The following is a 24496-nucleotide window of genomic DNA, read 5'->3' as shown; positions in this document are numbered from 1 at the left end:
AGAGCCGTGTGTGGGGGGGTCTTTAGGATGATTTAATTCTCGCCCCCTGTGTCTATTGAACCATTGTGTCCGCTCGTGGCATGTCACTGTCACGGCATGGTGAGCGCGCGTGTGTTCAGCGCGCGCTCATGTGTGTGGTCCGTTATTTTCCGGGTTGGTCTCGTGTCGAGCGGTAGTTGCGCTGCAGCAGCCGCCAGCTGACACTTGTAGTCAGGAGGTGAGGTCAAATTCGCCTGCCTCTCAGTGTCTGTCCGTCTGAGAGGCTGCTAACTAGCGCATCATCATCATCATCATCATCATCATCATGGCGGATCAAGGCGAATCTCCGGCTCCGGTCCAACAACAGCCGCAACCGGCGCCGACCCCCAGCTGGCCCATTACCAGGGAGTCCTACGAGCTGCAAGAAGTCATAGGTTAGTACCCACGATGGGGAATAATGGCACGGAAAGACACGTCGCGGTGGGTTATCAGCTGTGGGTGACGACCAGGGCCTACCGGCTTTTTCATGTGCGGTAGCAAAGCAATGCGGATGTGAACACACATTTAGAAACTACCGGTGTGGAGCTGTGGATGTGTAGAATAGAAGTGAAACGGACAGAACTGGAAAGGTCACACATGTTCCCATCATGAACACACAGTCTGTCTGGGACACATGGACAGTTTTAAGGCTCAAACCAGTCAAATCACAGGTTGTGTGATGTTTAAAGACCATCAGATGGTGTTGGAGAAGTCTGATCTGTGATGGCACGTAAGCGGAATTAACCAACACAAGTTTCACATCACCTTGAATGGAAAGGACGGCAGTACGAGTTTTACGTTACACTTTTCAGCATAAACTACATATAGCCTACAGGGTTATATGTATATTAAAATGTGGATTGATGTGTCTGTTTATGGGTTGATAAATTATAAAAAAAAACCCAAAACAAAACAAAACAAAACAAAAAAAACAGAACAAAACACTGCTTTAAAAGTAATGTCTGAAGCTATGTAGTTGAACCAAAATCTTTTAATTATTTGGATTGCTAAATGAAACTATAACCAGACTAACAAAATATTCAAGATTTGATAATAACCGTTCCAAGACTACTTTCCACAATAAGACAGTCAGTCAAGTTTTTGTTGTTTTTCCCATAAATTTCAAATAGATGAATACAGATTTGAAAAATACATATATTTAGTCATTCTGAAATCCAGCAGCTTGTGTTTTCTTCAACCATTTATTTTAAGACTGACAAGCTGAATTGATGTGTCTGTTTATGAGTTGATAAATTATTTAACCAATAAAAACACTGCTTTAAAAGTAATGTCTGAAGCTATGTAGTTGAACTATTGTTCAAAATGTTTTCATTATTTAGATTGATAAATGAAACTATAACCAGACTAACAAAGTATTCAAGATTTAATAATAACTGTTCCAAGACTAATTCTCACAATAAGACAGTCAGACAAGTTTTTGTTGTTTTTCCCATAAATTTCAAATAGTTGAATACAGATTTGAAAAATACATACATTTAGTCATTCTGAAATCCAGCAGCTTGTGTTTTCTTCAGCCATTTATTTTAAGACTGACAAGCTGTTACACTTTCTTTTCTTTTTTTCCAGCGTTTTAAAACATTTCTTCACACAAGTCATTCACTTTTACTTTCAGAGTTATCCAAAAATCACTGTATTTCATAAATTTTATTCGCTACACTGGTCAAAATTGTACATTTACTGAAAAAGCACGAAGGGAAGTTGTGTGAATATTTTTGGCACATGCATTTCCAGTGCAGATGAGCTGACAAGTCATATCATTGTAGATAAGAGGCAGTGTTACAGCTGTGCGCTGCTGACTGTGAGGAGTTAGTGGGACCCCATCTCTGTTCCCATAATCAGCTGGTTAGCAGTCAGATCTCATGTGTTTTTTACTTCTCCTTATCTGTCACTAACAGTTGGCAAGCAGTATACTGTTGGTCACAGCTTCTTGGTGTGAACAACTTCACTACTCCAGCGTGGCCTGATTTGTAATGGACCTGTTAAACGAGTAAACAGCCTGTCGTGTTGCAGAAAGCGCTCCACTTGAAGGCGGCTGATGTAACTGTGTTTGTCTAATGTTTCACCCAGCACATACGGAAGATGAATGTCATAACATGAACACACAAACAGAGGGACAGGAGGCATACACACACCATACGCTGCAGAGTGATGCTGCGTTCAGAGGTCCAGCTGTGCATGATGTGAGTCTCCCTTTGCTCCTGCCTTATTTTTCATGGCTGTGTTGTGTTGTGGCTGTGATTCCAGGCAGCGGGGCCACAGCTGTGGTGCAGGCGGCCCTCTGTACCCCCAGACAGGAACGCGTGGCCATAAAGAGAATCAACCTGGAAAAATGCCAGACCAGCATGGATGAGCTATTGGTGAGTACAAAAAATACAGGCTTTTTTTCTCCCTGCTAGTGCCCATGGAGTGTTTGTGTTCCTGTATATAATATTTTACTATTTCTTCCCCTTGGATCCATGTAACTCTTTGTTGTCGGGTGGTAAAACATTGCTTTAAATTTTAGAATATCAAAAGAACTGGATCTATACATGACTGTACCATACATGTGTTCAATAATACACCTCAGAAGCAGGTTTGATCAAAAAATTCGAGGGTTATTTTTTCAGACTTGGGTGCAGGGATAAAACTCAAACCAAATCCACAGAAACTGCAATGTCTTCCTTAAAAAAACTCATGTCAGTGAAGTCTGAATGAAAAAGGCTGTAATACCCAAAGTTAGTTACAAGGGCCAGAAATCATGAGAAAAGCACACGACCCAGAAAAATAAGTCTTCGTTCAACAGCTCACTTCTCTTTATCCAAATCATATGTAGATGGATGACCAGACAGTGTGTCATACTGCTGTGGAAAAGTGAAGGCAAAATATCATGGTTATGGAAGCTGCCGTGTTGTTTTTATGTGTGGTGATGAGCCATAAAGTTGTAGTAGTTACATGACACAACATCTTCTGCAGTCATAACATCTGTCAGTCAACCCTGACTTTTTGAAAACACCCACGATCAGCCAAAATCTTGCGTCAATGGGATAAATTTGCTCTTCAAGCAGAGGTAATGAAGTTTTTATTGCTCTCCGACCTTCTAAATCTCAATACTGAAGGTTAGTAACTGTATATGAAATGAATGTCTAGTAACTAATGCACCAAAAAAAGAAGAAAAAATCCTGCACTGAAGCTGTAACCACTTATTTCTTGTTGATATTTGCAGCTTCTCTTGTCCTTTTTGAATAGTTTATCACATGAGAAATAAATTTAGGATTTATGGAGAAAATATTCATAAATATAACATCTTTTTAACTGACCTTTTTCCTATCTCTCTCAAAATAGAAAGAAATTCTAGCAATGAGCCAATGCAACCACCCGAATGTTGTCACCTACTACACCTCCTTTGTTGTGAAGGATGAACTTTGGTTAGTTATGAAACTTCTGAGTGGTGGTAAGTTTTACCTGTGAAGATATGTACAACTACTGTTTATCAATTACTTATATGACTGTATATGAACTGAATGATGCTGGTCTGTTAATCCATTTGACCTTTTTGAAACAGAATTATTAACTTATGCTCTATTAAAATGGTGTAGTCACACAGAACATACAGTATTTACATTATTTGTGCATTATTTACTGTCATTGCAACACTAATTTATATTATAATACTGTGTAAATAATGCGATGAATAGACAGAATGCAAAGAATAGTTGTGTAAAAATATTTCTAAGTGCAAGCTGTGTAAATAGAACATACGTAATATTTATGTTCTAATGATATTCCTTCACACATGGTTAAAATGTGATAATATTTCCTAGAGACTAAAATATATCATATGTTACTGTTGGGCTGGGAGATACAACAATAATGATAATTCCTTATGATATATTTTCATATCATATCATGATATAATTGGTCATATTATATTTTCATATTTTTTTCACTGAGATTAGCAGCGATGATTACTGCAATATAATTTTATATCACAGTCTGTCGTGTTATTTTGTGTTTTCATTGTCAAATTGAGTGCAAAATTTCACAGTCTTGTGTTGTTTTGTTGAATTTTACTGGAAAAAAGGTGATTTTAACATTTTCAATATTCCACCTCTACATTGTAAAATGTTTTGATCAGAAAAAAAGTTTAAAAACCCAAATTACCATCAGCTTTCTTCAATTTTCACACCAGAAGTGAAAGTAATATTTTTATCATAATGGCGTTTTGGCCGTATCATTTGGGTGTATTTGACTGTTAAAGAGAAAGTGAGAGAGATGTAGCCGGACCACAGTCGCTGATGCTGATAATATGGTTTTTCTTTTCTTATTTTGTTCTATTGTAATTTCTCTTCCTATTTCTCATTTTCTATTTTAAGGATCCATGTTGGATATAATCAAGCACACAAGCAAAGAAGAAGACAAAAACCGAGCTCTAGATGAGCCCATTATTGCCACAATATTAAAAGAAGTCCTTGAAGGTCTGGACTACCTGCACAGAAATGGACAAATTCACAGGTAACACATTTATACAATACTTTTATACAATTCTTATTCTCTTCTCCGGTTGCTTCTTTTATTCCCGAATATAGAAACCCCATGTTCCACTTAAAATGCCCTGTTATGCCCTGTTGTGTGGTGCTATTATTGTGTGCAGTTAACTTCCTGCATTTCAAGGTCATTGAGAGCCAGGGTTAAACCTTGATCTGGCCCTTGGGCAGAGTTCCAGATAGTGGTGGGATGTGGACATGAGTGGAAGAATCAATGCTGCCCCACATGTTGGTTGTTTGACTCTGTGTTTGTTTATGTCCTAAGGGATGTTAAAGCTGGAAACATACTACTAGGAGAAGACGGATCTGTTCAGATTGCAGGTGTGCACATATATTCCAGTAGTTTCTTATTAGTACAGTGTTTGTGTTTTGTGTGTTAAAAAGTGTTAAAGCCTTTAAATGTCTTGAATTCTCTTTTATTAATATAAGGTTTTAGAAGGATTTAGTTGTATTTATGAGGGTTTAATTGCAAGAAATATTGGAACTAATTTAATTTGTCAGTGTTTTTATTTCTTTTGTGAATGTGAAGCTGATCTTTAAACCTTTCTGAGCTTAATACGGTCTTTATTCATGCTCTTGTGTAGATTAATCCAAATTAGTAATAATCAAACTCCTACACAAAACCTACTTCTGCACAGGACCACATACATACTGCTTACCTGTAACTACCTGGAATCCATGAATAAGTGAAGGTTATTTTTCCAAAAGTCATTATTTGTAAAAAAAAAAAAAAAAAAGATTCTGAAACGTGCACAACTTTCTAATATCTGTTGGCAGCTTGCTTAAAATGTACGGACAATGACACAAACTATTACATTTTTACACATCATTTGATTTAATTTGGGATCACGTTTACTGTTTAATTTTAACACATCACTGGTTTTTAACTCATAGAAGGAAGGTGATCGCAAGATTGGTGAATGTAATATGTTTACATATTGTGTGCTGCACATTGTGTTAAAATATACTTTAAACAATACAGTTTGATTTGATAATGACGTGGATTTTATTTAATAATTTACTTAGGATCAGACATTGAATTTTATGGAGAATAGCCAATGACAAATGAGAAAACATACAAGCAATATTTAGTTCATACACCAATTACTATCAACAAAACAAGACTTTCAATCATTTCATTATTGACAATAAGCAAAAATAAATGAACTAACAGAAGTGCAAACTATCTAACTGATACACACTTTATCACATCAAAACAAGCCAAACAACAACTTCATTAAAATGAGTTATTAATACTTACAGTGGTACTAGTTCACAGTGTTTACTCAATAAAATAATTTTTCCATCATGATCATACATAACCTAAACTGATCTCCTTATGAATGATGGCTGTTCTTTGTTTATTTCTGAAGCCACACTTGTTATTAATCTGAGCTAAATATGCTGTTAGGTTTTTCCATCTTAGCACAGCCCTGTAGAGTAAATATTTGTAGAGCCCTGGATAATTTCTGCATTTTTTTCTACACATTCCATCAAACAATGCATTTGCTCTTCAGATATCCAAACATGGTTGAACAGAGAATATTGAATCAGCAAAACACTGACCAGTACTGACTGTAATTGTTTTTTGCTTCCACTTTGCCTCAAATATATGCAAAGTACCCATGTTTTTGTGCAACATCAATAATGTATTATTTACTTGTGTAGATTTTGGAGTGAGTGCATTCTTAGCCACTGGGGGGGATATGACGAGGAACAAAGTGAGGAAGACGTTTGTTGGGACACCATGTTGGATGGCACCAGAGGTGATGGAACAGGTCAGTCTCTGTTTAAAGAAAATTGACGACAACTTTGTAATATTTGCTCATATTATATTTAAAATGTGTTTTCCAGAACTTTAACTGAATTCTGTTACTGCTAGTGCTAATCCACACCTTGGATATTTCTGTTATTATTTAACTAGATGTATCTCTTGCCTTTTTAACATGTAGACACTTGCATTAAGTGGGTACATTTCCGTGATAATACATGATATTGTTCCCACAGGTACGAGGCTATGATTTTAAAGCGGATATATGGAGTTTTGGAATTACAGCCATAGAGTTAGCAACAGGTTCTGCACCGTATCACCGCTACCCTCCCATGAAGGTAAGTCTGCTGGAGGTATCACAGGTTCTGTGATAAGTGTAGTACTGACAATAAAAGAAAAAAACAAGACAGATAGTTATTTGGCGGATTTAGAAACTCTACACAGTGGCCTGCAGTGCTGACATTTAAGACCATGAGGATGAATGAAAACAAACAAAAACACTGAGAAAAAAGCAGTGCCAGCGCCTCAAGTTGTTTAATTTCTTATTTTTCTGGTTTTATTCATAGTAATTGGAAAAACAAACAACAAATTTAGAGGAAACAGCTTCCTCCTGTGACTTTCTTTTATCACTTCCACAGTATTTACTGAAATATGTGGGCGATTATGACCTTTTTTTTTTCCCCTTGTCATTTTAGGTCCTAATGCTCACGCTACAAAATGATCCACCCACTCTAGAGACGGGCATAGAGGACAAGGAAATGCTCAAAAAATATGGCAAATCATTTAGAAAGCTAATAACAATGTGCCTTCAGAAAGATCCTGCCAAAAGGTTTGTACCACACGTCGTATATCAGCCAAGCTTTTCAGCATCGAGGGCCAATGATGCAATTTCTAATCAATAAAAAGGACAGACTTAACATTCAGCAAGGGTTGTGTTGAGATGTGTTTTCTAAAAACAGTACTCTTTCTTTATCTCTAGGCCTACAGCTGCAGAGCTTTTGAAGTGTAAATTCTTCCAAAAGGCCAAGGTATTTATATCGTCTCAGATCCAGACTTTGTTTTTCTCGTAATTGTTGTCCTTAGGGTCCTGCAAAAGGTTTATAATGCACATACATAAAAGAACACATCAAACAAAATACAGCCTAAAGGTTCAGGAGAGTAATGCATTCATCAAAGAAACCAAGACAACAAGACATCTTGAGTTTATGTAAGAAAAAGAAAGCAGTGACATCAGAGCATTAATTATCTTTACACTATGGGTTTTCAGTCATTTTGATGTAATAATGTGACTGTAGTTAGCTGGACTTTTCAATGGTCATGACATTGTTGGATTCATTACCAGTGATGGATGTTTTTATATCAGAGATGCAATATACTAAAAAAGTTCTGACAAAATGTTTTTAAGTGGGTAGGATTTTCTGGATGTGTTTTTATTTTATGTCAATTTTACTTTACGGTTTTGTTTTCTTTTAGAGCTGGGTGGTATGATTAAAAAAAAAAAAAATCTGTTTTTCAAAGATTTACTTTTCTAAATCTTTAATTTTCAGATTTTTGTTTTTAGGACTTTAATTTTCAAACTTAAAGATGATTTTTTTTCTTCTGGCATTTAAGTTTTTATTGATTTTTCATTAGGTAATGCACAAAGATATACAGTACTATACAAAAATGAGCACAAGAACACCAACTCACGCAACAGTTAGTTACCTTAACAAATATAAATATGAAAGGCAGCAAGGGAGAAGGATAAAACACAGAAATAAATAAATCAATTAATCAGTCAAATCAATCAAGCTTTTTTTGGTCATTTTGTTTGTACCGTGTATAAAGAGATAATGATAAATAACACAGAAAGGTAACAGAAACATCAAGATCATGAAAACTCTAATAATAAATAAAAGCACAGGCACAGTTCATACTCTGAAGGTCCAGATAATTTATCACATCCAAATAATTACAAAAGCCTTTTAACACCAGCACCATGAAAACAACTGAGGATGATTTACAAGTTTGGTCGATTGTTTTCTGTCTACATGAGCTGAAAACAAAACATGTTTTTTTTTTTTTTTTACTAAATCTGTATGTCATAGTTGATCGGAGAAACACATATACAGTCAATATATTACAAAAAATTAACAGGGTGTGTTGTTATTTTTGTTGAGCAAGAAACATCTCCCAAGGAACAATTCATAATTTGCAATTTAGGCATTTTTCACAATTTTCTATCAGCAAAACCTGACTTAATTGAAATAACTTAATATTGTTGGTTTTGTAATTTTTTGTTTTGTTTCTCTGTTCGTGGATTTTATTTTGCACTATGTGAAAAACTAGTTAGATATGCTAATTGCACTTATACTACATTTCCATGAAAAATACTTTCAAACAGATTTGGTATAATGTGTAAAGAACTGTAGATATGAAATTGTGCAACCATTTGTGTGTTTGGACAGAAAAGTGCATCTCCACCAACACATCTTTTCATGACATTATTATTCATTAATTAAATCTGTTAAATTATTCAGTTTAATAATAACACGTTAACAAATATTTTCCTCTCTTGCAGAACAAAGAATATCTAGTTGAAAAGCTTTTGTGTCGTGCACCAAAGATTTCCCAGCGAGCGAAGAAGGTATGTTTGCACAAACATCCCCGTAAAACAACTGTTATTGACTAAACATGAGCACATTATAGCAGAGCGACAGAAGTCTCTCTCTGTCCACCACGATGTTGCATTTACAGTCAACACAAGCTCCTCACTCATTTTCTTCAAACAATTTATGCCCAAACTATTGTGTATATGATGTGAAAATACAGGCCAGTGCAGCAACAGTTTCAGTCTGACAAAATAGATGCAGATTTCTTCCCGTGGCTAAGAGGATTTCATGAACCTGAGGCATGAAGAAGAAACTTTATTTTTAATCCGTCTGCTTTGTTGGCCTCTCATTGCACTTTCCTGAGAGTTAGTGCATTTTTTGGAGGCGCAGCTGATATTGGCGTCACATAATACACACCGCCTGGATGGCAAGGACAGGAAGGAGAACAGAGGGCTATTGCCAGAAGGCAGAGTGGCCCAGCGGAGGGGTGGAAATTCACTGACATAGTTTGGAGTAAATGGAGGACATAGTGGAGAGCAGGGCTGGTACTGGTCTATGACGTAAACGTTACGCACAGGGATGGTCACATATCAATAAAAAGGCCCTCAGCTAAAATGGAACTAGCATGTGTCTGTGCGAAGTTAACATAGTAACCACAGTCATCTATAGTAGTAGTAGTCAGAGATTCTCAATGCAGTATGTATAAATAAGCAATATGTGTCTTTTACCGACTAGACCTTAAATACCGTGGAGTCGTTTTTATTCTGAGCTATAAATGCACAGTTATTAAATGTGATATACCTAACTCTGTGGCCACGCAATGTCTGATTTGCATCAAAGCTTTGGTCGATGAAATGCGATCCCCTGTCCTTGTTGTTTTGTGCTGATTTGACCTACAGAGGCATCTACATTATACACTCAGCAAACACATCCCAAAGCTTGCAGAGACAAGCAGTACTGTGGAGACATTTTTATCTCTGGATGCTTTGACATTCTTTTTTTTATTTTTTTTTATTTGTAAGACCACAGTGACCTTATGCTCCCAGTATTTTGTTCAGGTTTTTCCTGTGTCTTTGTAGTCTGCCCTTGATGCACTTACCTCTATTGTGACTCTCTTCTTTGCTGTATTTTTGCTGTATGTTGTATTCTTCTTTCTTGGTGCACATATACAACCCTCAAAAACAAGACTAAGACATGAGATAAAAACATACTCTTTGAAAATAGAGACTGATTTAAAGAAAGATGATGCATAGTGTAATGGACATTTAGTGCTGCGGATGTGATGTTCAGAGTATAGACCTGGGTGAAATATGAATCCAAAATAGGGTCATTTGCAGAGTCTTAGAGTGTACACTGCAGATACATATGAGTTGATTGACCAGCAGAGGGCGCCCTAACACCCACTATCACAATTCCAACAAGGACATTTGGAGGCATTATTGTTTAAAGATTAGGTTTTTGTTGCATGCAGCAAAAGAGGTGGGCTGGTGCATTGATTTGTTACATAATAAATAAGTGAGATAATAGAAAATGATTCCGATTGAGCTAAAAACTGCGGTCTATTTCACAGTAATGATAGAATAATGACTGAGCTCTGCATGGACGCTTTGCAGAGTGTACACAGTCTTTATCCGAATATGCAGCCTCTGGATTTTATGTAAATGCAAATATTACTTGTTGCTTACACACTCTGATGTTGATCTGTTTCTATTCATGTTTTTTGCATCTTTGCATGGAGTCACCTACACCTTGTATGTGTTGGTGTGAATGATCATCTCTGGCTGCTATGTGGATTGATCTGTATCTGTTTTGCTCAAGGACCGTGAGCAGAACCGGGGGAGCCTTGGTTCTTTGTCAGGTTTGGAAAATGAACCTGCTGCTGCAAGAAGGGTAGAGCTTTTTATTAACTTTGACCTTGAGTAGAGCTGGGGAATTTCCATGTATGACCCCAGTGTTAGTGACTTACAGTTTTGTGTGCTGTCTTTTCTGTTCTGTAACAGTGTGGCCCCCGCTGTCATATTCATCTGCACTCATAGACTAGTCATCTGCTGCTTGCTTTATATGCTCACAAAGTCGCAAACAGCAAACGATCACAGGCTTTAGCAATGACTCTGCCATATTTACATGCTTTGACTCTTCTGCGCTTATAGCAGTTCTGTTTACATGACTGGTGTCTAACCAAGTGGAAGTCATCGAGTTCCTCGTATGTTACATTGTATTCATTGTGCTGTACCCAAGCCATGCCTACTGAGATAATTAAATATTAGGGAAGTGCATGAATAATCGATTAGTTGATTGAAGTTGTTGAAATGAGTGGTGGAGGAAAGAGTTTTATGTTTTGCTTTCTAGAGATTAGACAGTTAAAGTTTTTGGCATTGTTTCTGCTATGTGTGTTGCATATATTAATGAATTAAAATGTGAAAATAATTGTATATACTTGTGATTCACCCACTCCTTTGTTGGTCAGTTTTTTGTTATTATCATTTTGGTTTGGATGGAGGGTCTGTGTTACAGTCGCATTATGACTAATCGACTATATTGACTTGATTATGTGACTTTTAAAAAGTCATTTAAATGTCCATCCCTATTAAATATTGAACCATTAGGTTGATATTTGAGAACTGGCCAGTTTCATCAATTATTGTATCATTACTATATGGCATACCAGCATTCATCAATACACTTTCTACCTTTGGACATTTGAAGATAGTGATTTCAAACCACTTTACCTCAATATGAAAATATTTTTATTGAATATTTTTACTTGAACCTTTTTAGTTCCACATGTTTTGTCAAAAAATGTATCTCATTGCAAATTAGGTAAACCTCAATGATTTTTCAAGGATTAGGTAAAGATTCAATTGAACTGAGTTGAGTTTATACCAGTAACCTTTAAAAATAGGGAACTATTAGTAATGTGTTGATCAATATGATTAGTATGCCTCCAATGAATGATCCAATACTGCTTATGGAATACTTCTTTTTTTTTTTTTTTAAATGTCAGGTTTTGCCCACCAAATGCAAAGATGCTGTTCTAATACAAAATATATCATTAGCTGATTTTAAGCAGTAATTTATTCTGAAGAAAAAGCACTTCAACAATAGCTTCACACTGATCAAAGGGACAAAGTAATCTTTCCTGCAGAAATGAAGAATCACAATTTGCTATCACGCTGAGTTTACATTCCAGACACATTGAGCACACTAAATTACTACACTGTGGATTTGTGGAAGTACCTTTTACAGACATGAAGCAGGGAGTGTTAGTCGTTTGTGGAAGAGAAATGTGTCCTTGAGGCATGTCAGGCCATTAAAGTGATAAAAACTTCAGAGGGCAAAGCACAATGTGTGCACATACATATTGTATTGAATGAATATACATTATTTTGCTAATACACAATGTTCTGGTCGTATTCATGTTTTCATGGTTTAGGTGAGGAGAGTCCCGGGCTCCAGTGGGCACCTCCACAAGACTGAGGATGGAGACTGGGAGTGGAGCGATGATGAACTGGACGAGGGCAGTGAAGAGGGAAAAGCGGCGGTGAATCAGGGCAGGGTAAGTGAGAGTTCATATGCAGCCACATCAGTTTATCAGTTTATCCTGCAAATACATATGATTTAAACAGGAACTATGATCTATAGAGAGCCGAAGTCCCACTTCTTCCCGTCTGCCCTAGGGTTAGGGTCAATGGAGATGAAACAAATAATTGTGCCACCATTTACACATATGATATTTGTCAACTGAAAAAACAATTTTCCAAGTCAAGAAAGTCTCAGTTTATGGCAAAGTTAGTAAAGAAACATCTCGCTTTGTGTTAAACAGCTTAAGGGCTCATTTATGCTCTACGTTAAAGACGCAGATGGATACGGATGAAGCGTTTGTCTGTCCCCTGCGTACATTACGTGCGTAATTCTGTCCTTTCTCTGGAAGCTTGCGGATGTGTACCTGGACGGATGAAACACATCAGTACCGCTGGGAACAGTGGAGGCAGTGCTGAGATTTGAACAGAATAATTTCCATAAATAGCGGCTTTTCTGTGAGTTAGTGAAAAACTACCGTCATATTTATGACAATTACCCTTCTCAACATCAACATTATTATCCACTTTAGTAAAACCTCCTCTGTCGTCGCCATGTTTGTTACCTCTGCCAAGGAGGTTATGTTTAATTAAATCATTTGTTCCTTGTGCCAGTATCAACATTTCCTGAAATTTTCATCCAAATCCGTCCATAACTTTTTGAGTTATCTTGCACACGGACAGACAGACAAACATCGGGGGAGGGGGGCACTGATCTGCCTTGGTGGAGGTCGTGCTCTCTGAGTGCTTTTCTAGTTATTATTGACTTTCTTCTTCTCAAAAAAACGTTTCGCTTCTTTGTGGTATTCGGCCAGCATGGCAATTAAGAGCAGCGCCCTCTGGTGGATTGATTAAGAAACGCTCATTCCAACGTACAGGATGCACTGAAGTATGAAGGCAGTGACGCATGACAACGTCAGAAACGTACGTACCTATTTATGTGTGTAAATAGAGCATAAATGAGCCTTAATGTGCCATCATACATGATAAACGTCACCAACACCAAAACAACCTCTGCTGTGGCACATTTCACCTCAGTCTTTAAGAGCACCTTTAAAGTATTTGAAAAGTGATGAAAATAACCATGAGTCAGGTCATGTTGAAGTTGCAGAGACCTCTACAGTGACTCAACACTTTTACAACCATCTCGAATGAAATTACCTTTTAAACTGACAAACGTCATGTGTGCAAATAATGGTATCATCAAAACAGTATCAATATAACTTCCCTCTCACCATTGACTATAATACTTTTTTTTTTCTGAATTAAGGTCCCATGGGATGTAACCAGAGGGGTGGGACTTTCTATCCCGTTTCCTTAGACTTAAGACAAAATTACAAGAATTGAATTATTAAGAGCTAGGTCTATATGTCTGCATACCATGCCTTGTATTGTTATATAACTTTTCCTTTTTGTCTTGAACCCTAAACACTCCTTCCCTCCTCGATCAGTTTGTGTTTTTGGATAGCAGATGGCCTCATGAGGTCACTGTAATGAGCTGGAGGATAACTGCAAGGATTTGAGGCAGGCAGGAAATAGTCAGTTATGATCAAAGAGCTCTTTGATAAAGAAATTCAGCTGTAAAGGGTGATGCAATAAGTAATAGCTCATAGCTGATGTAAGAAATAAAGCGTAGTGGTAGCCCGCTACATGCTAAGTTGTGTCTTCATTTCTTTTTATCACTCTCAGCCTTGTCAGAGTCAGTCACACTTTGCATGTTTCCACTAAAAAGCAGGTGTTGACTGTCAGATGGATAAACACATGAATACAATATCTTTACAGCTCACGAAGAGTGTAAAGTTTTTTGCTCTTTGATAAGCTGTAAGTGACGTATGTTTGATCTTTTCTTCAGTCCCGAAGGGTCAGAGATGAGGCCAAAGATGTAAGTCGGCTCTTCTTCTTGTTTACTAATTTATCCAACAGTTAAAAAAAATATAACTGTCTTGTCACAAAGAGATCTTTGTTAATGCAATTAACTGGTTGGCTTGAACAGAAGTCTTCACAATAATCATGAAATTTGCAATAATTGTTTATTTGACCACAAAATTTTTTACGTGATTAGGGTCAAACAGCCACTCCTGTTATAAACTCTGACCAAGCCAGTCAGTTGTACCATATTGATTATTCTAGAAATGACGTTTCTGTGTCATTTAAGATAATTCTTGATCTGATGTTTACCATGGATGTAACATAATTTGCACAACTGTACCTCTCATTTTGTTTTCCTAGAATGAGGAGAATGCAAACAATGTCCCTATTGAAGGGTTGTCTATTCAGCATCCCCAGGTGAGGGATTCTGCAGCAGCACTAATTTGTCATGATTCAATGACCTTGATGCCACACTAATTGTCTGTGTTTGCTGGCATACATCTGTGGATGTGCATACTAACTGTGCAAGTGTATGTGTTGGTGTGTGTGTACATGCTTGGATGTCTCCTGGAGGGATGCTCTCAGCGGTAATAACTCAAAGTAAATGGCTGTCAAAGCCTGGTAGTGCCAGCTCAGTGTCTGGGTGTATCTCATCTTAGGGCTCTGTGCCATTGTAACCCATTTTCTAAGGCTATTGTCATTTTGAAAATGAGCCAATGCAGTTTTAGGTGTAGTCATGTTCTCCAGTCAGGAATTAACCGTGGCAGCTACTCACCAGTCATTTCTTAGTTGTAATATCCATTGTCATATGGAGTCAATTTACTTTAACAGTATCCGGAATTTGCATTATACACCTTTTATGTTCTGTCCCTTTTTTCCCCCTTAAGTCTTACCTTGTGTTTGCCATTAATGGAGAGCATTTTTCTGACTACCGTATATGTTTATGTTGATTTCAATAGCCTCCTTTCTTGCTAGTGCACAATGTGGATAAAGTGGCCTCTTCTTGATGAAAGGAGGCATTTTCTGTGCGTCTGATGTCGACAGCTATTAGCGTGCAGAATCAACAGCCACATCATCAGATGTTCTTTTATACAGGTCGAACCATACGAGGATACTCCCGACATACAAGGTGCTGTGAACATGGTACTACGACTAAGGTGAGAGGGATAATTTTTTTTTTTTTTCATAAATTCCTCAATTACCTGTTGAATCACAGGACCGTCTTAAGAAGAGATCGATCGAGTTCACTCATGGCACTACCTTGTCAATATCCAGCAAAAAAATGGTCTCTTTGGAGTGAGGCTGATACAAAAAGCAGGTTTACAAATAGTTACATGAGAGGAGTATCTTCATTTCATCCTGTACGGGTAAAAACAGATGAAGAGTGGACCTAATCGTCTCTCTGCTATAGGGGAAAATCTGGCATTTTCATAGATCCCTTCATCTCAGTTTGTCTCACCATTTGTGTCACAGGGAGGCGAGTGTTACACACCATTTGTTTTCTGGCTCTCTGCCACAGTCTGCTTTGCTCCTTCAGACACTTTGCACTCATAGCACCCCTGCGTATTCCAGACATCGCTGTTTATGAAACTGTAATAGTGACAAAGCCTTAGTATGATCAACACAGAATGCTTCAGTGCAGTGTGATATATGTAGCTGTGCTGAATCCACCTCCTTTTTTCATCTGTGTGGGAGAGAATGATTTATTAGAACATACTGTGTTAATGAGGATATGTCTGACAGATGTTTAAATTACATATTCCCAGTTATTACATGTCACAGTAATTGGAGCTAACCACAATTATTTCGCATAATCATGGCAATTGTTTCCATTCATGTAGATGAAATTAACAGAAATGGTGTATTTATATCACATAATTTTCCACTGTTTGACATTTGACTGGTGTTCTTTGAATGCAGCGCTATAACAATTAATGGATTATTGAAACACTTGTTTAGTACACAGTTAATCAAAAACTATTTAAATAATCTAATCAAATTCCTCTGATTACAGCTTCTTAAATGTGAGTATCTTATGGTGTCTTTGCTTCCCCGTGAGTGTAAACTGAATATCTATGGGTTCTGAATCAAATATGTCATTTGAGGACATTATCTTGGGCTTTGAAAAATACTTTCTCATCATTTTCACATTTTTAGATCAACTACTCAATATGGGTAAGAGCATTTGGACGCATAGCTTCTACAACTTCCCATTCTCCTTTATCTGAAGTATTATCTTAATACAAAAGTTGATATCAGTTGTTGTTAATAATTATGATAAATCAGTTTTTTTTTTAAGTTTAAAGACTGATTTTTCTTCTTCTTTTCAGTCAAATTCAATCAAAATGTATTTATTTAGCGACAAATCCTAACAGAAGTTATCTCATGACACTTTACATATAGAGCTGGTCAAAACCGGACTCTCAAGCAGACTGTCTTTTCTTCCTCTGATCTTCATGTGTTGCATCAGCTGATTTACATTATAATTCTTTTAGCTTAGTTCTGTTTTTAGACAGAAGACAGCCACAGTAAAATGACAAACCACCTCCGTTTTCTGTACGGTTTGTGTTGTCAATAGCTGCACTAAAGCTCTCTTTAGAATCATCCAAACAACATCAGAACTGTCACCGTTTAGTCTCAACTGTAGGTCAACAAATAATCAACTTTGTAAAGATGATAACATCACATGATAACTTCTACCTTCATGAACCTCATTATCAAACTCAACTGTGTAGAAGAAACGCTGCCATTTCAGCATCAAACTCCATTCTTTTCATTTAGAGCTGTGTCCAGTGGTTAAAACAACAGTGCATCTAGTTTTTCTCACTTTGTTACTTTTTTTGACTCTGCAAGTTGTTTTTTAGTTGTTCTCATTACTTTCTGACACTTTGGTAAAAAGCCCTGTGGGTGTTCTGTAATGATAATTTAAGGTCATATTTCTATGTAGAATTAATTGACATTGAAAATAAATATAGATGCAGCCTTATTTTAATTATATGACCACTTTGCACTCCTTCATGTAGACTGGAAGTGCTTTACTTGTTTACTTGCTTCATGTAGTTACTATTTTGCAAATGCAAACAGAAATGCAGGTGTTCACTGCTATTAACTGGCTCTTCTTCTTCATTACTGTATGGATATGAGCACAATTTGTACGGCAATTAATCCTCAGCTAAATTTTCATTATCTGATAGCACTATGATATATTATTTATCTCTTCTTCTTAGCGTTTACATACAAACCAAATGAGAGAGGACATTTTAATGCAGCAGCAGACAATGGTGTATTTTTGGGCAGGTAAAAGTGTGCCTTTAACTCCCTTATGAGTTGGTTGCAGAGCACACTCATGGTTGAGCAGACATCTGAAGACCCCTCCCCAGGCGCCGACCATAGCCCAGAAAACTGTTTTAATCTGAAAAGTGCCTCGGATGCAATAGGATTTATCTTTTGGTGCCGAGTAAAGAGTGATTATTTTAACCAAGTAATGAAAGTGAAAGGTAATATTTGATTGTTTTCATTTTCACATCCTTCATTTCTCAATATATCCATGGATTTCGAGATTGTATTTGATTGGATTTTATGGCTCAAGCACAAGGAACAAATTGAATCCGGTTATCAATATTAAAGTTACAACATGCGCTCATCTTAAATAAAGAAGAAACAGCGTTATCCTGGGAACTTCAGAAGGAGCTCATAAAAAAATGTGTCAAAGCAGTGTTGTGCAGGAAATGAATTAATTTCCTCTTTCAGAGAAATGCATTCACTGTGTTTAATATGATCCCAGCATTAGGCTGTTGGTTCATCTCTCTTGTTTGCTAACTTTAATATTCAGTATTAAAGGTGGAGACGTGTGATAGACACTGTCTTAGATGCAAGTCCAGAAGCGTGAAGGCATTTTTTAAAGAAATACATGGATTTCAAAAGCATTGTACGCCCTGGTGGGTTTTTACATGCATTTCATTATGACATAGGGGATGTTTTTAAATCTATGAAGTATAAAAGATAGACTTGACAGAAGATTGCATTATATTTAATCTAGAAGGGATACTGGCTGCTTTGGAGATGCGCATAATATCAAGCGTGTCTCTTAAAATTAACCCTTTAAATGCTTTTTATGCTTCCCATCACATACATTTAGGCCTCTGTTTTAACATTAATAACACATTTTCATTAGCGTTGTAAATGTGTTTTTCTGGGATAAGGTTGTATTAACATCTGAGCAGTTTGTTTCTAACTGTGGACATGTTTCTTTAAGAGATGGAGCGGGAAAAAAAAACATCTCACAAACAAGCCTTTTTATATATTGTTGGCTGGTATATTTTAAAAGTGAATCAGCATAGACGGCTCTAAAAGAAGTGCTTCAGTATTTTGAGATGTTCCTTGGCTGTGTTCCTATGTTTTGGGGACAAAACAAGGCAAATTTTAGCCTTCAAAGATGGTGTGAGGCTGCACAAATATAAAACATTTAATTAAGGATTAAATGAAGGATTTATCTGGTACATACAGCTCTGGGAAAAAATAAGAGACCACTGGTTTTACTATTTATGGGTTTTATGTTTGAGTAAAATTAATATTTTTGTTTATTCCAGAGAAAACATCTACCCAGATTGCCAAGTGAACAGAAATTATTATAATTTAGAACATGTTTAAAATAATTAAGGAGAAGTGTTTGGTGACGTGCAAAGAAAATACAAAAAGCTTTACTTTTAAGCAACATGCTATGAATATTTTAACTTAGGAATAGCTCAGAAATCAATATTTGGCTTTTCACTCACAGCTTTCATGTGCTTTGGCATGCTCTCCAACAGTCTTTCACATTGATTTTGACTACTTTATGCCACTCCTGGAGCAAAATTGCAAGCAGCTCAGCCTCTGTTTGATGGTTTTTCCACTATAATTTTCTTTCAATAGGGTTCACATTTTTTCTGGAAATGTGCAGAGGATATAAAGGAAAATTCAGTCCATTTTAGTGTGTATATCAGAAAATCATATGTGTAGAAACCAATCAAGAATGATTATGATTTCACATGTAAAATTTGAAACAAGTTAATAAATATACAATGTAAAAGAAAAAACTATTACACAAAAAATGCAAATAATTTAGTGATTGTGGAGCTTTTTATTAATATATTAATGTATTGAACAACATTTAGAGCAAAGCAACAACTAATTGCTCCTGTACTTTAACTAATAAAGGAATCTGGGTTGGTTTAGGTTGTTGATGATAATCTGAGCTACACAGAATCACAGATATTGAACCACAAGCTCTACAGTGTAATTGGATTTTTGTCAACATTTTGCCTGGAACATATTCAAGTCATTTTTTTCCCCCCAAAGTCACCAAGGTCTCCTGAGAATGGCATTGTCAGCAGTTTGAAGGAGAAGTGAAGACCTGCATAATGAGCTTGCTGTTGTTGCAATGTCACAGAGACTTAAATAGCCAAAGTAGCATAGATGGAAATTGATTTCATTGAGCTTTTGAGTCCAGAGGTCACTTTCTGTGTGATTTAAGCTTTGTTAAATTTGTTCATTTAGACCAACATAATAATAATGGATTGGATTTCTATAGCGCCTTTCTAGACACCCAAAGCGCTTTACATTATTGACCCATTATTCATTCGCTCTCACATTCTCCCTCTGGTGGTGGTAAACTACATCTGTAGCCACAGCTGCCCTGGGGCAGACTGACAGAAGCGTGGCTGCCATTTTGCGCCTACGGCCCCTCTGACCAACACCAAACATTCATACACCAGTGTGGGTGGCACTGGAGGCAAGGAGGATGAAGTGTCTTGCCCAAGGACACAACGGACTGACTAGGACAGAGCGGGATTCGAACCGCCAACCCTTCGGTTATTGGACAACCCGCTCTACCAACTGAGCCATGGCCGCCCCAAAACATGCATGAATGTGGTCACCAGACCCGTCACATTATTGACATTTGAGTTGATGATTGATTTTCAAATAAGTAATTGCCATGAATGATATTATTGCCTAGTTTGTTGACTTTATACATATACATACATATATATTTATATATAGTAGTATTAGCCTAAAAATAACACTAGTCTGGTTTTTGGAAATGACCTGCTTTAGAGTTAAAATGTACTAAATCTTACATATTTGGAAAATAAATAATACAAGTTCTGGTTGGCAATTTGTTTCAAGATACATGATCGGTTCATATACATGAATCTAATACATTTAGAAATCTTACACACAAAAGGAATGTAAAAAAGTAGAATGGGCAGCTGAGACACAAGTAGTCCGACTAAAACCCATTCTGCCATTAATTCATAGAATTTCACATTTTTACCCAATACTATATCATCTAAACTACAGCCAACAGCACCTTTGACTTAATTCTTCTTTATTAGTAACCCAGATTTGGTTAAAGTTTCATTACTTTTATTCTAGAGGTATTTTGCCTATAGGCCAGTTTAGTCAAATTCTTCACATCTTTTAACCATTAAAGACCTAAAACTGTTTTTGTGGCGACTTCCACATCACCATTTATTATATTATTATCTTTTGCATTTTGCGTTTTTCAGTGAAAATCTGGTATTTTCCTGTATTTAACGCATGGACCATGGCAATGTTCGCAAAAGCTCAGAGTGAAATCAAAGGTTATTACATCAGAATGGAGAAAACTGAAGAAAAAGTGACTTTTTTTTTTCCTTAGCAAAATGTGTCATTAACTGAACATGAAAACAGGTGTCTACAGCCACTGCCTTTGTCAAACTACATGGGTTTAACTGGTGAATCAGTGTCACAGAAAATGATGGTGGAGCCTCTGAACATCTAAATGGGCCATATCTGATGACAATGAAAAGATGAGAAACTGCATTTTACCTGGATTATTCAATGTATTGATAGGATTATAGGTTCAAATGGTGGAAATAATTATAAATGTATTATTTCTGCAAGTTTTATCCAGTTGTTTCTATATAGCTGACGATTATCATTATTATTTCAAATAATTGTGACGTAATGATTATATACTAATTATGACAGACCTAGTGATCACCCACATTTTTATCATCACTTCAGGCTCCATACAGATGCTTTATCATCGTTCACTAGTTAGTGATGGGTATTTAGGAGCAAATAAATGGATGAGAGATACAATTCTGTCTAACCCAGCACTGGCATCACAGCCAACCAGCAGGTGTCAGTAGGACAATGAGGAGGCCATGACTCCTCAGTGGGCGTCCTCCCTCGGTTTGGTAAACAGCCCACAGCTTTGGAAATAATTACAACACAACATGTGATTTTTCTGCAGAAATTCAATATAATTGCTTTTTAAATTACCTTTTTTTATTCTGTCCTTGGAATATTCATTGTTGAACTGGTTTTCAACATCAGATGTTCTTATTTATATGTTACTTGCTACTGGGAAAATTCTAGATATTTTTCACAGTTTCTTTTCTCTTTTGTCATTGTGGTCTAATTATTATTTCCAGGGCTGCATTTTTAGGTTTTCAATTGCTGGTTGGACAAAACAAGCAGACTGTTGAATACAGCTCTGAGGGATTGCAACAGACATTTTCTTTCAACAACCCAGCTGTTTGGGCAGAATAAACAATTATTTAAAAAAAAATGATAAGATCAGACCACCTGTGATTTTCTATAGAAATTCAATATAACATTTCATAAAATGGCCTTGGTATTCTGTTTTTTGGAATATTGCTTTTTCTAGTTTGGTTTTCAAAATCATTTTTTTGTAAATTTCAGCAATTCTTGTTTTGACAGAATTTTGACTCACTTTTGCTCACAAGAAAACCTTACAGCTTAAAGTCACACTTATGACTTATGTTTACTTTTCTCTACTTTTTCCTTGTGGCCCAATAATTATTTCCAGAGTTGTATGTACTGGAAGTAATTGTAGGTTACAGTTCAGTAAGATTTCCACACATTTCGAGTGTGAAGCCTGAAATAGATTTTTATATACGCATAGGTGAGTCGTTCTCTATGGGCATTCAGCCATGTGCTGTGCTGTGAAGGAAAAAAGGTCTCCCTGTCAGTGTGAAATAAAAGTGTGTTGAATATCTGTGAATTATCTGCGTTTTCCTTAGCTTACCATGCCACCTGGTTATATTGTAAGAAAACTCCGTGACAGACAACAGCACAGGACTGTGTGTTGTGGACTGAGAAAACTACTAATTGAATAGACTTAAGTTGAGAGTTTATTTCCAGATCTGCCAGCCTCCATTATATGTGCTGATGAATTATTTATTAAGACTGTATCTAAAATTGCACAACCTGTCTTTAGAAGTGGAAAAGCATCCTGTCTACTGTCCAGTACACTTACCAGTCTTGCAGATGAAAGTTTTAGCATAACATGTCACATCTTGTAATGTCTGAAATGTTATTTTTCTGGTAATGAGCTGCAGAACTATTAAATATTGAGCATGGCATGTACAAAGGTATGTTTCTACTCATACTACTTGACAGTGTTCAGTCTGCTATATATGGCTAATCCCAAATGTTCCTAAAGTATTTTGACAGACTACTCTCTAAACACCCGCTGTGCTTTATGTAGATAGGAGGCAGATTTTGGGCACATTTTATTTGGGCAGTGTTAGGATCTTGATCTCGACAGCTCTGGCAGTGCACTCGTTTTCCCTCTGCTACTGGGAATAGAGATGTTTACGTCCATCTGCTCCACCACAGTTTTTTTTTCTCAGCTGTAAATCTCTTAAATTAAAAGTCAGGCTGACACACAGCTGAGTGAAAGTAAATCCTTCTACTCTTTTGTATAGTCTTGCTACTAACAGATTAATTGGTGATATCTACACACACACACACACACACACACACACACACATATATATATATATATATATATATATATATATATATATATTTTTTTTTTTTAAATTTGTTTTGGTTTTGTGTGTTGACGTATGGTTATAATCTCAAAAGCTCACCATGTGAATTATTTAAACAGAGAATAATCCAAATTTATCTTCTCCTATCACAGTTCTTTTAGTGGAACTGGTGTGTTTATGCTATGATTAAGTGCAAACTACAGAGAAGCTGTAACATTCCTCAGCCCTGTTACATTCACTGCACTGTTTCCATTACAGCATAATCATAATTCAAGTGAATTGTTATTCATAATTGTTTCCACTTAACCTGTATAAAACTGCTGGATTAACAACAATTTCACATTTCTATTAGTATTTCCACATAAACTTCCTCCATTTCAGATTTGACTGGTTGGCTAGTTGGCTTTAATCAGACTTTCACAGTTTAGGGCTGGTTAATAAACACATTTTTTGCATAGACTAGTTGTGTTTAAAAGGTAACCACTAACAACATTGCAAAATGACTTTGTTAAACAATTCTTGATGAAGTTAACTGTTTTACAGAGTCAGTAAGCTATTATTTAGCAATAGCTTGTTCCCGTTATACCATTCCTTTTGTCCAAACATGGTCATTTCTGCCTCCAAAAAGCCAACATGATAATAGCCAAATTGCAAATTACTGGCTTCAAGTTAGCAGTTCAGAAACGATTGGGTGACGCCCTTGACTTACCTGCATTATCGGTAAAGTTTTTGTTTATTTTGGTCACATACACAATTTTTATTTATGTTTTCTGGTGTTGAAGGTCAATAGAAGACTCTTTTCCCTTAGTGTTGAATGTGTATAAACAAACTAATAATAGGCTTAACTTTTACAGTTGGCATAAAATGACAAGTACAATTTTTATGTGTGACAGCCTCAGTAAATGCATTTGTTTTTTGGCATTTTACTGCAACACAGGGTGGTGTGACAGTATGCTGCTGCCTTCTTTTAAGCATATATGCACTTGAATTATACTGAGTACCATTTAAACACAAGTGTCTGAGCTGGTTTCTCTTTAGTTCTGTATTTTAATGCTGTTACTTTCATAGTATTTGTATTCCTAAAAGCACTTTGCACCCTCTCTCTATTCCTATAGAATACATTTCCATTCACCTTTATATTTAGCAGTTTTAATGTAGTTTTTAACACCTGTAGATTGTGAGGGTGGAAGTCTGGGAGCTTGCAGCTGAGGTCTAATGAATTTCTGCTGCTTTTCCTCATTATCATTTTTAGATCACACAGTGTTTCCATATCTACACACAGCCTTGTTTTCTAATC

At 36.4% G+C, this 24496-nt stretch overlaps 1 protein-coding gene across 3 annotated transcripts in view; it reads left to right on the top strand.

Moving 5' to 3' along the window:
- The window catches only part of stk39 (serine threonine kinase 39), a 29071-nt gene continuing 4575 nt past the window's right edge, over positions 1-24496 (top strand). Inside the window, exons 1-15 of one of the 3 annotated variants that reach the window (XM_030124644.1) lie at positions 1-413; positions 2284-2396; positions 3361-3469; positions 4392-4530; positions 4828-4883; positions 6231-6340; positions 6570-6671; positions 7029-7162; positions 7313-7361; positions 8894-8959; positions 10743-10814; positions 12358-12480; positions 14355-14384; positions 14732-14788; positions 15467-15528. In XM_030124644.1, the coding sequence (XP_029980504.1) occupies positions 305-413; positions 2284-2396; positions 3361-3469; positions 4392-4530; positions 4828-4883; positions 6231-6340; positions 6570-6671; positions 7029-7162; positions 7313-7361; positions 8894-8959; positions 10743-10814; positions 12358-12480; positions 14355-14384; positions 14732-14788; positions 15467-15528 (1331 nt within the window). In that variant the 5' untranslated portion in view covers positions 1-304. The remainder of the gene's footprint in view (positions 414-2283; positions 2397-3360; positions 3470-4391; positions 4531-4827; positions 4884-6230; positions 6341-6569; positions 6672-7028; positions 7163-7312; positions 7362-8893; positions 8960-10742; positions 10815-12357; positions 12481-14354; positions 14385-14731; positions 14789-15466; positions 15529-24496) is intronic. The other 2 variants (XM_030124646.1, XM_030124647.1) reach the window with 2 other exon arrangements.

This window comes from Sphaeramia orbicularis, chromosome 21 (assembly GCF_902148855.1).
Source record: "Sphaeramia orbicularis chromosome 21, fSphaOr1.1, whole genome shotgun sequence".
NCBI classification, from domain to species: Eukaryota; Metazoa; Chordata; class Actinopteri; order Kurtiformes; family Apogonidae; genus Sphaeramia; species Sphaeramia orbicularis.
This window is presented reverse-complemented; position numbering and strand designations above follow the sequence as displayed.